At 30.9% G+C, this 16,224-nt stretch overlaps 1 protein-coding gene across 1 annotated transcript; it reads left to right on the top strand.

The window, feature by feature from the left end:
- Positions 1-12,549: 12,549 nt before the first annotated feature.
- Positions 12,550-15,944, top strand: LOC105155311 (beta-glucosidase 24-like). Its single transcript, XM_088878909.1, has 13 exons — positions 12,550-12,724; positions 12,818-12,887; positions 12,986-13,044; positions 13,144-13,219; positions 13,287-13,364; positions 13,469-13,556; positions 13,638-14,001; positions 14,076-14,194; positions 14,267-14,478; positions 14,577-14,611; positions 14,856-14,964; positions 15,075-15,183; positions 15,502-15,944. Exons 1-13 carry the CDS (start codon positions 12,602-12,604, stop codon positions 15,758-15,760), a joined length of 1,701 nt encoding a protein of 566 aa, XP_088735035.1. The 5' UTR covers positions 12,550-12,601; the 3' UTR covers positions 15,761-15,944.
- The last annotated feature ends 280 nt before the right edge of the window (positions 15,945-16,224 follow it).

Below are 16,224 nucleotides of genomic sequence, written 5' to 3'. Positions count from 1 at the left end.
GTTCCGCGCGCGCGCGTGTATTCCTTGAATTATAATCGCGGCCTCCCTCTTACCAGAATCCTAAAACAATACTAATTGCCTAGACCCTCCCTGTCTTATATGTAGCTATTGAGCTCTGAGCCCTGTAGCTATTGAGCCCTTGCTGCCCTTATCCCTGTTGTTGTCCTTGTTTTTCTCTACTATATCTCAAGAAGAAGCATGAATATCCCGTATGGAGCCATTTTCTTCATCCAACGTACCCTATCCTAGATAGAGCGATATGCAGCGAGCCCCTCACCCCTTACTATCATAGCTCCGTGAATACCAATCATAGCCGTCTCGTCAAGTATTGATGCTATCGTTTTATGGGGGATATACATAATTATAAAATAAAATTATTATTTTATAAAATTTCAATAAAAAAAAACTCAACCTCCACCCCTTCCCGAGGCGCCCGCCCTTATAGAAGGTGGCAACGGCACCCCCTTTTGAGGGTAGAAAGGCGTCGTCAACGCCCTTTTCTTGGGAGGCGAGCGCGGACTAGGGTGGAGGTAGGAGGTATGGGGGTTAGTATTTTTATTATCAAATATATTATATAAAATATTAATTTAATTTTTTGAAATCTATAACTGTCCACAAAATAATAGTTTTGGTTTTTTATAATTAATATGTTTATATATATTTTTTGTTGTGTCTATAATATATTTAAATTGACTTTTTATCTGTGCTTTCTTTTGTTTCTTTTGAAATCCATATATTGAGCTATATATTTTAGTCTAATTTATAATATATTAGAAAGTGTATGAGATTATTAATTGGGAAAAGTATTATTTTAGTCTGCTAAATATGTCTAATTTTAATTTTAGTTGAATAATTATGTCCATTTTTGTTTAGGTCCAGTAACTTACGAAATTGCTTACTTTTAGTCCTCTGACAGATTTTCGGACAATTTTACCCCTATGAGTGCATATGGACTAAAACTGCCTTTCAAAAGTTGCATAGGGGTAAAATTGTCTGAAAATCTACCAGAGGATTAAAAGTAAGCAATTTCGTAAGTTACTGGATCTAAACAAAAATGGACATAGTTATCCAATTGAAATTAAAATTAGGCATACTTAACGGACTAAAATAATACTTTCCCCTTATTTATTATATGTATGCAAAATTGTCATGTTACAAAAACTAGTATAAGATAAATTTAAAGTCTGTTTTTATGTAATTTGATATTTTTTTATATATAAGTGGTTATGTGGTAGAGAAGAGATAAAATAATTGTCCAGTAAGTATAAAACCCTAAAACAAAAAAGTATTTTCTCCTTTTTTTCATGTCATTGATTATGTGCCAGGAATTTTTTCATATCAATGTTTATGTGGCAGATGAATGGTAAAAGAATGCTCAATGAACTTTTCGCCCAATTAGAAATCATAGATTTGGCCACTTCAGTAAAGTAGTCTGGCCATTTTTTAAGATTTGATTGACGCAGTCCTACAATCACCTAAAAAAATATAATTCCAAGGTATTAATTGTCACCCCTACCTTTACGGTCCTTATTTTGCTACTACCCCTCATATACGGGATATTGAATGCAATTAACTCCAAATTTAAATATCTATGTATGTATGAATATATAAAATCTGTTAATAATGCAAAGATGCCAATGAATATATGTGCTCTTAATTAATTGGCCACGTTTTAATTCATATGCATAAACTATTTAGTAACCTGCAATAATTAAAACACATGTAAAATAATGGGAGATTCTTAGACAACAAACTTTAAAATATTAGTCATATTATGGTCGAAAATAATTTTCATATGCAACTTTCTGCAAGTAGCAATTCTTTTTTGCTTAATATTGTTGGTGAGCTAATTATTTCATGTCTTTTGGCTATATTAATTAATGACAAAGTCAATGCGTTCTGAATTCTTGGCCTCATACATGAGGATTCCACAAGATTAAGATCTGAATTCACACTTAATATAAAAAGAAAGGGTGAATTGCAATTATCTATGTGTGATACAGAAAATAGGTAAATAGTTCCTTGTGAAAAAAATAACACAAATTTATCCCCCTCAATTTTAAGAAGATGTGCAAAACAGCCCCTTCATGTAGGCGTTGTGCATCACGTGTATTGGGTGCGATTCAGATCTAATAAACAAATAATACTTATTTACTTATCAATTTTCTCTTGTGCATGCAAACTGAGGAAGACCCTCCCCCCCCCCCCCGTTCACAGTTGAGGATGCTATGGGGTTCGCCGCCCAGTTCATCTTATTCTTGGAGGATTCGTGCTGGAGGTCCTCACTGGCCCAATACGCCTTGAGTAACAGTCAGATCTCGTTGACCAGTCATAGTGGCCTGACTAGGTTGGACCGGGCGAAGGAGAAGGTCTTCTGGATGTACTTCCCAGCCCACATGTGGAAGACCCAAAATATGGACTCATTGTCACAGTTCCACTAGTAGGTCATCTGCAGTAATAAGATTAAATAAAATATTAATAAAATAAATTAAACAATTAGATTATATATGAGATAAAAATAAATTAATTTAAAACTAATTACTTTCATGCTCTCGAACTAGAAATGCTGGTGTTCTGGCGGTACCTGCCTCAGACACGGTCATGGGTGGGGGAAATCTCCCCACACAACCGCATTGACCAGCTCGTGGAATCGCCGATCAGACCTTAATTTAATTTGATATTAAATAATTAATAATAAAATAATTAGTTAACAAACTTACCTCGCGTCATCGAGATTGATGTACTAACGTGTTGATGGTGGGGGGTTTGATGGTGGTGGTGGTGGAGCAGTCGCAGGTGTGGCAGTCTGCTGTATCGCATCATCCACAACCGTACATGTGGCTCCAAATGCATCAGCATCATTTGGCCGCGGGCGTGGGACGGTGCGGGTGGTCGAGGGGATGCTTCCCCAACCGTAGAAGCATCTGATGGTGCTACTAGACATTATCTACACAAATTAGTTAAAAGTATTAGTCTAAATTGTTAGGATTTTTACATTAATATGTTAATAAAAAAGAATATACTAATTCTTTTTATTATTATGTAAAAATGTTCATATTGAGAAAATTGGTCTAAATGTAATTATATACATTATTATGTAAAAATGTTAGTATATATTGGAAATATTGTTCTAATTTATTTTAATTTTTTTATTATTACGTAAAGATATTAATATTGACAAAATTTATCTAAATTTATTTTGTGATGATTAATTTAAAGTATTATGTAAAAATGTATTATTGAAAATATTGTTCTAATTTATTTTGTAGCAGTTGTCATTGCAAAAAATGGATTGCACTTTCGCAACGGATGTTTGTCGCAAATGTCGTTGCACTGAAATAAGATATTGCTCTGAAATTGCTACAAAATTTGCAAGAAAAATATTATCACCTAAAAAAATTAGAAATCATAGATTTGGCCACCTCAGCAAAGTAGTCTGGCCAATTTTTAAGATTTGGTGGCCGAAGTCCACCTAAAAAAATATAATTCTAAGGTATTAATTGTCACCCCTACATCTATTGTCCTTATTTTGCCACTATCCCTCATATACGGGATATTGAATGCAATTAACTCCAAATTTAAATATCTATGTATGTATGAATATATAAAATCTGTTAATAATGTAAAGATGCCAATCAATATATGTGCTCTTAATTAATTGGCCACGCTTTAATTCATATGCATAAACTATATAGGAACCTGCCATAATTAAAACACATGTAAGATAATGGGAGATTCTTAGACAAGAAACTTTAAAATATTAATCATATGATGGTCGAAAATATTGTTCATATGCAACTTTCTGCAAGTAGCAATTCTTTTTAGCTTAATATTGTTGTTGAGCTAATTATCACATGTCTTTGGCTATATTAATTAATGACAAAGTCAAAGCGTTCTGAATTCTTGGCCTCGTAGATGAGGATTCCACAAGATTAAGATCTGAATTCACACTTAATATAAAAAGGAAGGGTGAATTACAATTTATCTGTGTGATACAGAAAATAGGTAAATAATTCCTTGTGAAAAAAATAACACAAATTTATCCACCTCAATAATGGGAGATTCCTAGACAAGAAACTTTAAAATATTAATCATATGATGGTCGAAAATATTTTTCATATGCAACTTTCTGCAAGTAGCAATTCTTTTTTGCTAAATATAATTGAGCTATAATTATCACATGTCTTTTGGCTATATAGTTCATGAAAAAGTCAACGCGTTCTGAATTCTTGGCCTCGTAGATGAGGATTCCACGGGATTAAGATCTGAATTCACACTCTTTCATAATATAAAAAAAAAAAGGGCGAATTGCAATTTACCTATGTGTGTGATACAGAAAATAGGTAAATAGTTCCTGGTGAAAAAAATTACATCAATTTACCCTCTTCAATTTTAAGAAGATATGCAAAACATCCCCATTCATGCAGGCATTGTGCATCACGTGTATCGGTGTGATTTTGTTTTATATTTTTAGCTATAAAATGACTATTCAGATATAATAAATAGATCAATAGTATATATCTTTTCTAATTTAAACCAACTATTTATATTTGATATACAAATCAATTATGTTGTGTTACCACTAGTTATCGAACTAAACAAACAATTACGGATTTGAAAGTTCAATTGGCTAGGCAAATATTCTTGACAATAAATCAGATTATTTGTAATAAAAGCACAGAGAACAACACAAATACCAATATGAATAAAAGTAGAAAGCATAAATTAGATCTCACAACCCGTTGGATTTAAGCGTTCACCAAGTCTTCAACCGGAATGAGAGATTTAGCTAGACATGCTCATGGAAGAACGCATGAAAAGCAAAATAATATAAAAACGTAGAGAAATAGAAGAGTTCAAAAGTTGTCCTTTAAAGTGAATTACATCACCTATTTATAATAGCAAGATGCCTAGTTCTACTAGGATTAGAAGTAGATTCCTAGTTGAACTAAAAGACTTATAGAGATAAAATCCTAATCCTAGTTAAACTCTTCCTTCATCAGAGGTAGCCCAAGCAGCTCCAAACTCTTGCCAAAAATTGAGTTTGAGTCTTGTTTAAATTTCCATTTTGGTGCTTTTCTTCATTTTCCATTCCTTTTGTCCTAATGCTGCAAAATAATATTTAATTAGGAGCATTTGGTCACAAAATAGGATAAAATATTATATAAAATAAGCACAAAATGCGATCCTATCAATTAGCCTTAAGCCGATGACAGATGCTTCTAAGGTTAATAATAACGAAGCGATATTCTAAGCTAAAGTTCAAATCAGCGGCTCTAGAAACTACAGGAAAAGGGTCTCATACGGCAATCCATTTTATCAAGCTGTAAAGACCAGACATTATTCAAAATGAAATCAAAACAAATTGTTTAAATTATCTTGAAGTTTTTTGCTAATTATATCTGTCTATAATTGTATAGGAAAAAATTCAAAAGTTGAATGATGATTGTCTATTACTTCTGAACATCTGCCAGAGTCATCATTAAACACTTCGGTTAATGATCTAATGTTGTTGTTGGAGGCAATTGGAGGAGTAAAGAGAAGCAGAATTTGGGGTATGAGCTCCTAGACAAGATTATCCACTTCTCTTACATCGATTACCACTAGCACTCTCAATCTAGTGCCGGAACACGATGGATCAGAGTTAGTGCACAAGTAGCTTCTTGGAAACAAGATAACGGTCGGGAAATCAAGTACACACGAAAATAGTTGCAAATACTAAATATGAATTCGCAAATAAATATAATATGACGTTGTAAGATGCGAATGAATCAGAAGATGACTCCAGTGACAATGATCCACCATCCCGATCTGGTCAACAACCTTTAGATGATTGTAAAAATGATGATGACCCCCCATATTGAATATTGGATATTAAAAACAAAAAATTTATTTAGTGGACATGTATTGAATTATGTTTTTATATTTTATTCAGATTAAATATTTTGTTATGTTTGAATTTTATAAATTGTTAATTCTAAATTAAATATAATCTAAATTTAAAAAACTATGCATAAAAATTTTGAAACTAAAAATATTGTAAATGAAAATTATGAATTTTATTGCAAAATTTTATAATAAACATTTGCAACGGATTCTAGCAATAAATATCGTTGCAAAATCTGCAACGAACTGAAGTTTCTTAACATGTCGTTGCATAATTTGCAGCAGCTGTCGTTGCAAAAAATGCATTGCAGTTTTGCAACGGATGTTAGATGCAAATGTCGTTGCACTGAGATAACATTGCTCCGAAATTGCTGCAAATTTTGCAACAGAAATAATATCACAAAGTTGTTGCAAATATGTATTAAATTATGCTGCAAATATCATTGCAAAATTCGTTAAAAGTAAAATTTTGGATAATTTGCAATGAAATTTTGCAACAATCAATTATCTTGTGGCTAAATTTGCCACGGATGGAGAAACTGGTGCAACTATAGCTGTAGCTATAGCAAGGAAATCACCCATTTTATCGTTACTATATAATTTAATTAAGCAACAATACATATAATTACATATTTAGTTAAATATAACAAATCTAATGATTTAATTAACCAACTATATCATTTTCATATCAAATGTGATGTTTAATTGAACATTAATATAAATTGCCAAAAGCATAAAATATTTCGGTTAAATAATACATCGCTCAATATAAACTATATTTAATAAAAGGACTAATTAAATAATATAATTTTATAAATTATTCACAACGAGATGGATTGGGAACAAATGCGTGCAAGACAACAATCCTAACAAAGAAATTCTTCTATACAATCAGATGTGCCGGTATCGAGTTGTTAAGAATAATTGTATACTTTATGGTATTTTTTACAACTACAAAAAAATTGCGACTCGTTATATTATTATTAATATATTTAAAAAATTTATATTAATATAATTTTTTTATAATAAAAAAATTAATAACTCTAGAAAATGGCCATTGAATTTTTATTTTTTCTCAAATAAAAAAAAGCACCGCGAAACGAAATTGCGGTGCCTCTAAATTTTTTTTTTTTTAATAAAAATGGCAGGCACCGCGGTTGCAAATCGCGATTCCGCCTAATTTTTTAAGAAATTCACAGCAGCGTTACTTTTGTAATTTTGTTTTTTTTTTATATTATTTAAATAATTACCCCTTTTTTATTCTCTACATATATGACTAAGGGAGTTTATAAAATAGTCACAGAAGCTCATCAATAACTGTTGGTTTCAATATTTGCAATCCATCGTATCTCATTATTGGACTTGGATTTATACCATATCAAAATTGGTTTTGATTTAAATTTTGCATTTCTATATAAATATATAGGGGTTTAGTGTAATTTACCTCTATGATATTGTAAATAAACAAATAACTCCTATGAAAAAAAGGACAAAATGCATAAAACCCCCTTGTGTTTTAAAAAGTATGTAAAAAACAGTTTAAAATTTAATGGTTGAGATTAATAATAATAATATATTATTAAATATATAATATATTATTTTAACATATATATTAATTTTTTTTAAATATATAATAATAATATATTTTTAAAATTTTAAATTATTTATATATAATATAAGTTAAATAATTTGTTGAATCTAAATCTTTTATTTTTTTAAAATCTAATAGTTGAGATTAATTAATTAGATCTAACGATCAATATTTAATAAAAAAAGATCCAACGGTTATTAAAATAAAAAAATATATATATTAAATATAATAAAGCATTTGCCCTTTAGTCGTCAGGGTTTGCAAATATTGCTGGAAAAATATATATATTAAATATAATTTTTGACCTGTTAAGTTCTCCTAAACCATGGAATACTACTGCTGGAAAATAGCACCAATATGCTTACAAGACATTCCCACTTTTGGCATTTCGGGTAATGAAATTGACATATATGATGTCTAAACCTAATCTTTTCGAGTTATTATCATACTAATTAATTATCACGAATAATGTATTTAATATTGCAATTCAAAAAATGAATACAGAAGTTTGTGTCAGTCGTAGTGTTTTACAAATGAGCTATCTTTCTGTTTTCATCAAAAGATTTATTTTCAAGATCAATTTCCCCAATTTTAAAAAAACAATATATTTATATATATATACATATATAAGTAATTAGTTGTGGAAGGCCAAATTTTAATGATTGAAAATAATAATTACTATATGATTGTTTTTGAAATAGTTGTCATGCCACCCTAAATAATTAGTATATGTGCTATTAATTAACTGACGACGTTTTACATGAGCAGTGACTATATAGTAAAATATAATGACTAAAAAACAGATAAGATAATGGGAGATTCTTAGTCAAAACTCTTGAAATCCTCCCATAAAAATGACAGCCAACGAATTCCTGCCCCAGCCCATAAAAATAACAATTTTTTCTTGGCCTTGGAGATGAGGATTCCACGAAACGATGATCTGATCAATTCACACCTCTGTCATGTGATATATATAAAAAGTGTTTAGGGTTGTGTGTTTGCAGCAACAGTGTGATGATCATGTGATTATTTATGTAATATATTCTAATGAATTTATAGTAACAATTATGATGTATTTACAAAATCATGCATACATCAAGAATACATCTTCGATTTATGTGTCGTTGTGTTCTGTGTACAAGAATATGTATGTTGATTGGGGTTGAGTTTCTTACCCATTTTAGTTCTGATTTGATAATGATTTTATTATGGTCTGATGATGATCTGACAATTTCTTGGAGTATAGGTCCACATGATTACTTCGATCTAAATGAATAGATTGACCTGTACACAAAATGTTAGGCTCGCTAGGGTAGCCTTCAGCTAATATTGAGGTCAAGAATATTGGTCAAAGAGTACGATCTGATAGTAATAAGATGTATACCTTATGCAATGGATAAACTGAAATACTATGTGTCAAAATTATATGGGCCACGTATTGTTTAAATAGCCATCGATGGGTTGAAGATATATAATTAATAATTTGGGTCCTCGAGTCATGCAGGTCGGGTCGTTCAATAAGACGCGAACTTTTTCGGACTTATTTATATTATTTTTCCTATCATATGTTGATTAAATAGATAAAATGAAAAAATAGTGTTGTTCTGTGTTAATGGTGATAGAGGTTAAAATCTATACAAATTACATACCTCGTAAATTCTAGATTCAATTGTAACATATATATTACGGTTATATACTACAAAATATTGTTTCACAGTAAATTATTTAGCATAAATTAATCTACACATATCTCATATATATAAAAATATATGGCTTAAATGCAGTTTTTTGTGATATATTTTTTATTTTTTAACGTTTTAGTCATTTATCTTTTTAGATGGCATATAATTTTTGTTATTTTTTATTTTTCTCAATTTTATTCCTTTAGTCGCCAGGGTATGTAATATTATTGGGGTTTTTGTTTCCATTGGTCAGTCTACCATAATGTGAACAAATTTTCATCATGTATCTTTTGCATTTTGACATTTTAGTTCTTTATCTTTCTAGGTGTACAAGCAAATAGCTTTATAACTTTTAATTTATTGCGATTATGGTCCATTAAATTGACTAATGGGAACAAAAGTCCCAGATTTTTTTAAAAAGAAAAAACATGTGCAAAAAGGAGCTATTACTGTCCAGACAAAAGGAGGTAAGACCAATATCATCAAATATATTTTCTATGTACTAGAACTAACTCAAAATTTATTGAGTGTGGGGCAACTATTGAAGAAAAATTATAAGGTAAGTCCCAATTTTAAAGTTATGTGCTCAACACATGTACTTTTTAATAAAAAATAACCAAAAAAACCCTTCAAACTTTCTATGCCTAATAAAAAACAAATTCGAACATTTTTTAATTTTAAAAATAAAGCATTGTTCATATTATACATAAATGTACACTTTAAAATCAGATTAAAATTACAAATTATATTTTTTTTTAAATTGGACATTTTGCTGACTATATATGTTTTAAAAATATTTTGCCACCTAAACATTAACTTGACAAAAAAGATTGTATATAAATATATATAATTATAAAATAAAATTATTATATCATAAAATTTCAAAAAAGAAAAAAAAACCCAACTCCTACCCCCTCCCTTGACGCCGGTCCCCTCCGTCCCCGCATAGAAGGCGGCAACGGCGCCCCCTTTTAAGGATAGAAAGGTATCGTCGTCGCCCTTTTCTTGGAGGGCGAGCGTGGGCTAGGGTCGGGGGTGGCGGTGGGATTGTGGGTGGGGTAGGTGGTGTGGGGGTTTGTATTTTTATTTACATATATATTATATAAAATATTAATTTAATTTTTAAAATCTATAATTATCTATAATTTATAATAGAGATAAAAGTATGTGAGACGATTATTTATTATATGCATGCAAAATTATCATGTTACAAAAACTAGTATAAGATAAATTCAAAGTTTATTGTAATTTGACCTTTTTTTATATATAAGTGGTTATGTAGCAGAGAAGAGAAAAAATAATTATTCAATAAGTATAAAACCCTAAAATAAAAAAGTATTTTCTCGTTCTTTTTTTTTTTTTCTGTCATTGATTATGTGGTAGGAATTTTTCCATGTCAGTGTTTATGTGGCGGATAAATAGTAAAAGAATGCCCAATCAACTTTTCGCCCAATTAGAAAATTATAGATTGGCCACCTCAGCAAAGTCTGGCCACTTTTTAAGATTTGGTGGCCGAATATAATTGTCACCCCTACATCTACGATCCTTATTTTGCTACTACTCCTTATATGCAGGACGTGAAATGCAATTAACTCCAAATTTAAATATCAATGTATGTATGAATATATAAAATCTGTTAATAATGCAAAGATGCCAATCAATATATGTGCTCTTAATTAATTGGCAACGTTTTAATTCATATGCATAAACTATATATATAGTAACCTGCAATAATTAAAACAAATGTAAAATAATGGGAGATTCTTAGACAACAAACTTTAAAATATTAGTCATATGATGCACGAGAATATTTTTCAAAAAAACATTCTTAGTCAACACTCTTGAAATCCTCCCATAAAAATGACAATTTCTTGGCCTTGGAGATGAGGATTCCAGAAATGAAGATCTGATCAATTCACACCTCTGTCGTATAACATATATAAAAAGTGTTTAGGGCTGTGTGTTTGCAGCAACAGTGTGATGATCTTGTAATCATTTATGTAATATATTTTAATGAATTTATAGTAACAATTATGATGTATTTACAAAACCATGCATACATCAAGAATAAATCTTGGATTTAAGTGTCATTGTGTTTTGTGTACAAGAATATGTGTGCTGATTTGGGTGGAGGTTCTCAATGATTTTATGTGACTATATGTTAAAAAAGTCTAACAAATGGGATTAAATTGAAAATAAGCTTAATATATGGGACGAAAAATGCAATTCCATATGATTGGTTCAATCTGAATAAATAAGATTGGCCTGCACACAAAATATTAGACTCGTTAGGGTGGCCTCCAGCTAAGATCTTTAAATAGTTAAGTTAGTATTGAGGTCTAGAATAATAGTCGCAGAATGCGATTTGATAGTAATAAGATGCATACCTTGTGCAATGGCTAAATTAGTATTTATAGATACTTATGTTCAGAATCATATGGGCTATTGGATGGATTAAAGATCTATAATTAATAATTCGGATCACCGAGTTAAATAGGTTGAATCGCTGAAAAAGACTCGAACTCATTGACTGTTTAAACTTTTTCTCATTTCTGGGGACAAATGTATTGTTTCACACTTAATGTATTTACCCTATCATATGTAGATTAACAAATAGATAAAATGAAAAAAATAGTGAAGTCCTGTGTTAATGGTGATAGAGGTTAAAATCTATATACATTACATAATAGATTCAATTGTTACATATATATTACGAATATATATTACAAGATACTGTTTTACAATAAATTATTCAGCATAAAATAATCTACGCGTATCTCGCACATTTAAAATATATTGCTTAAATGCATTTTTTGTAATATATTTTGCGTTCTAATAATATTTTAGTCCTTTATCTTTCTAAAGCAGTAAATAGATTTTGTAATTTTTTTAATTTTTTGAAATTTTAATCCTTTAGTCGCCAAGGTTTGTAAATATTGCTGGAATTTTAATTTGGGACTTTTGTTTCCTTTGGTCAATCTAGTATAATGGAAACGAATTTTCATTATGTAAGTATTTGGCGTTTTAATCCTTTATCTTTCTAGGATATTAATAAAAAGGTTTTGTAACTTTTAATTTATTGCGATTATAGTCCATTAAATTGACCGACAGGAACAAAAGTCCCAAATTTACAAAAAAAAAAAAAAAAAAAAGAGTTTGATCCTCATCGTTACAGTAATAAAGAAACTTTTATTTCAAAAACTGGATACACATAAGGATTAAAAATAATAAGTTTCTTGAAGAAAGAGAGTACCTAAATTGTTAAAGATTCATATGGCAGCATATAATTAAACAACTCTAGCATGCAGGCGAGTTAAGTTCCTCTAGCATGCACCGGCTATAAATAGCAGCATCTGCTCTTCATTTTACATCAAGCCATACATAGTTCCTCCAGCTACCAGTAAAGAATTTCTCAGTCTCTTTGATTACTTTGAGAATCAGAATGCAGGCTAAAAACGGCACTGTTAACTCTGCACCAAACAAAAACCTTAAAGATAGCAGCTATATATCCCGCAATGATTTCCCTGAAGGTTTTATCTTTGGAATCGGTACATCTGCTTATCAGGTAGTTAATTTTCATGCAATTACAAGAATAATTACCTGTCGAACACTACTATCTTTAGTTAATCAATTTTGATGTTACATATTCATTTTTCAGGTCGAAGGAGCTGCAGCCGAAGGTGGTAGGGGTATAAGTGTGTGGGATGACATCGCTTTGAGGACTCCAGGTGATCCCCACTCTTTAATTTACTAAATTTTTTAAAATTTTAAGTATGTATATATTTCTGATTGCAATTACAATAATTGGATTTAATGTGGGCGGCAGGTATGATTGCGGATGGATCTAATGGAAATGTTGCTTGTGATGTGTACCATAAATATAAGGTAATAAAATGTTTATATTTTATCAATTTATTTTTGCAATTGTCTCTAGATAAATACATTAATGCATGTTTATTTTAATGTTGCATGCACATATTGCAGGATGATATTAGGTTGATGAAGCAAATGGGTTTTGATTCCTATAGATTTTCGATTTCATGGCCAAGAGTTTTGCCAGGTAAGTACTTTGGGTATGGTAGAGTTATACGTTTCTATTAACTCTATTAATTAATAATCTATAATAGGTGGAAGAACTTTCGCTGGAATCAATCAGGAAGGAATCGATTACTATAATGACGTTATCGACACTGTCATCGCCAATGGTTGAAATGCAACTCTACATATCTCCACGCTTTCTGTATCGTTTGTTATTTTCTCAAGTATTATAATGACGAAATATTAACATGAATTATATCACTTTGGTAAGGCATGACACCGTTTGTAACTCTCTTTCACTGGGATCTTCCAAATTGCTTACAACTGGAGTATGGTGGCATGTTAAGCGACCAAATAGTGTAAGTGACTATATTCGATTTTTGTTTCTTATGATGTTTTAAAAATGATATGTACTTAGTTTATATTTCAATGATGTGCAGGAAAGATTTTGTTGAGTTCGCAGAGCTATGCTTTCAAGAATTCGGTAATCGGGTGAAATTTTGGACAACATTCAACGAGCCATGGAGCTACGTAGTTCATGGATATACGCCTGGGGATGACTTCAGTGAAGACGACACTACAGGCGACAACTCAACAACCGTTCAACGTTCATCTCAAAGAGCTCGGATGCACCTTCCTCCTAATAGACTTTCTAGAAGAATAAGACGATTTGACTCCACAATCGAAACCACTAGGGACACTTGGTTCCCTGTGAATGATCCGGCCACAGATGCATATACTGCAGCAAGAAATTTGCTTCTTTGCCACTCAGCAGCAGTCCAATCGTATAGACAGAAATTTCAGGTATAAAACTTTTAATATGAATGAGAGTAATAGATAATTAGCCAACATTTTAATTTCAATTTCATTGTTTGCAGATGTATCAAAACGGCAAAATAGGAATAGTTCTCAACTCCAATTATCATTATGCTTTCGACAGTACTTCACAGGATGACCAAGATGCTGTTCAAAGAGCCTTTGATTTTATGTTAGGCTGGTAAGTCTGTATAAATCAAACATATATAGAGTCGTTGTGCACAAACACGTTGACTTCATTGTTTTGGTTCAGGTTTTTGGAACCTGTAATATATGGTCAATTTCCAGCAAGTATGTTGCAATACGCTGCGGGCAATATTGTGCCTTTCTCAGATGAGGAAAAGAAAGGGCTCGCGGGCTCGGTTGATTGGGTGGGTTTAAATTACTACACATCCGATTTTGTTGCAAATGAGCCGAACCCTCCAGGTGTAGGCTATCCTGCAGATCAACACTGTGTCTATAGTTGTAAGTTATTTATTCAAAACATTATATTTGAACCTCTTACATACATAAAATTGACGTACATCTTACTTATATAAAATATTCTTTTTATTTTCATGTAGATTATGATAAAAATGGTGAAGCAATCGGGATACCTGTAAGAGTTCTACTTCACTTATCTATGCAATTTTGAAATTAGGAATTATTATATATAGGCTATTATTTAGCCATCGCAAATATATTAGCTACCCTCGCAAAAATCACGGTCGACAACTGTTGCAGGGCCTTGATTAGATGACTATTTGCTACGACTATTTATTTGTTACCATGAGAATTAGCTATAATTAAATGTTATATTTCTTTTATTTATAATCTTACTTTTCTTTCTCATTTCTTAATAGACTGCTTCGTCATGGTTGTGGATAGTTCCAAAGGGACTATATGATCACTTGCAATATCTACAGAATAAATATCAGGAAGACATGCCTCCTCTATACATTACTGAAAATGGTAGTATTTCAGTTCATTATATGCTGATTTATGGATTATTTTGGTAGTTCAAGGGTTATAATTATGAGATTTCTTACAAATGTTCCCAACCGTTTGGCGCACATATATAGGGGTTGCTGAGAACAATAACTTCAGGCTCACAGCCAAACAGGCCTGCGTCGACCCAATAAGGATTCAGTATCATGCAGAACATCTTGCCTATCTTCTACTAGCAATAAAGTAAGTCTTAAGACAACCTCATTAACTTTACCTTAAATTCAGAAATTTACACCAATATTACACTTTGCTAATTAATGATTATGACATAGTAGTAGTGACTACGATAACAAACCAATTATTTTTGTTGTTACTTTGATTGTTACCGTATATGTATCACATATAATATACGTTAGTCTCAATTTTAATTAAGAGCAACGTTCTGTCACTAAACTTTGTTACTATTGAGACAATAAATTCGTTATTATGATAAAATAAAAATTTATCAGTGATACTATTAAAATTGGGTTTTTCTTTGTTGATCTTTCTCTTCTTTTGTAGGGAATTGAACTTTGATGTAAGGGGTTATTTTGCTTGGTCATATTGCGATAATTTCGAGTGGACCTCCGGATATCAATCAAGATTTGGTATAATCTACATTGACTATGTCAATAGCTTGACACGATACATGAAAAATTCAGCTTTCTGGTTTACCAAGTTTTTAAAGCCCAGCTCGGCGACACCAACTTCAGATAAGAGACAAGTTGAAACGGGTGTGGAGCGTGCATCTAAGAAAAGGAGAGCTACATCGAACGTTTGAAGATGTGGAATGATGCATTAAGTACTTTTCTTTTGGATTCGATGACTGAATAAATATAGAATGGAAGCGATGTTGCGCATCCATACCTGTAATGTTGTTAGTTTTGTGTGTCATTTGTATGGACTATGTGTTATTTCTCTTGCTACTTATCTTTTTTATCGGAAAAATGGAATAAGAATTTACTCTCAAATTGTTTTTTGAGTGTTTCATTTTAATTTTATAAGTACTTCTAGGAATGACTAATAAGGTGCACACGCATTGCACGTGGACAAGTAATATATATTTTAATTGTTTTTGTTGATTTTTTGAAAATGTAATTATAAAACTATAAACATATTACAATTTTTAATTGTTCTGAAAAATATAATTAAAAATAATTATTTATTGTGTATTATATATAATGATTATATGTCTTATAATTACTACAACTATTAGATTGTTATTTTAGGATATGTAATCTGTAT

This window comes from Sesamum indicum, linkage group LG3, assembly GCF_026168435.1.
Source record: "Sesamum indicum cultivar Baizhima isolate 11 linkage group LG3, ASM2616843v1, whole genome shotgun sequence".
NCBI classification, from domain to species: domain Eukaryota; kingdom Viridiplantae; phylum Streptophyta; class Magnoliopsida; order Lamiales; family Pedaliaceae; genus Sesamum; species Sesamum indicum.
The sequence above is the reverse complement of the archived record's forward strand: the minus strand, read 5'-3'. Positions and strand labels throughout refer to the sequence as shown.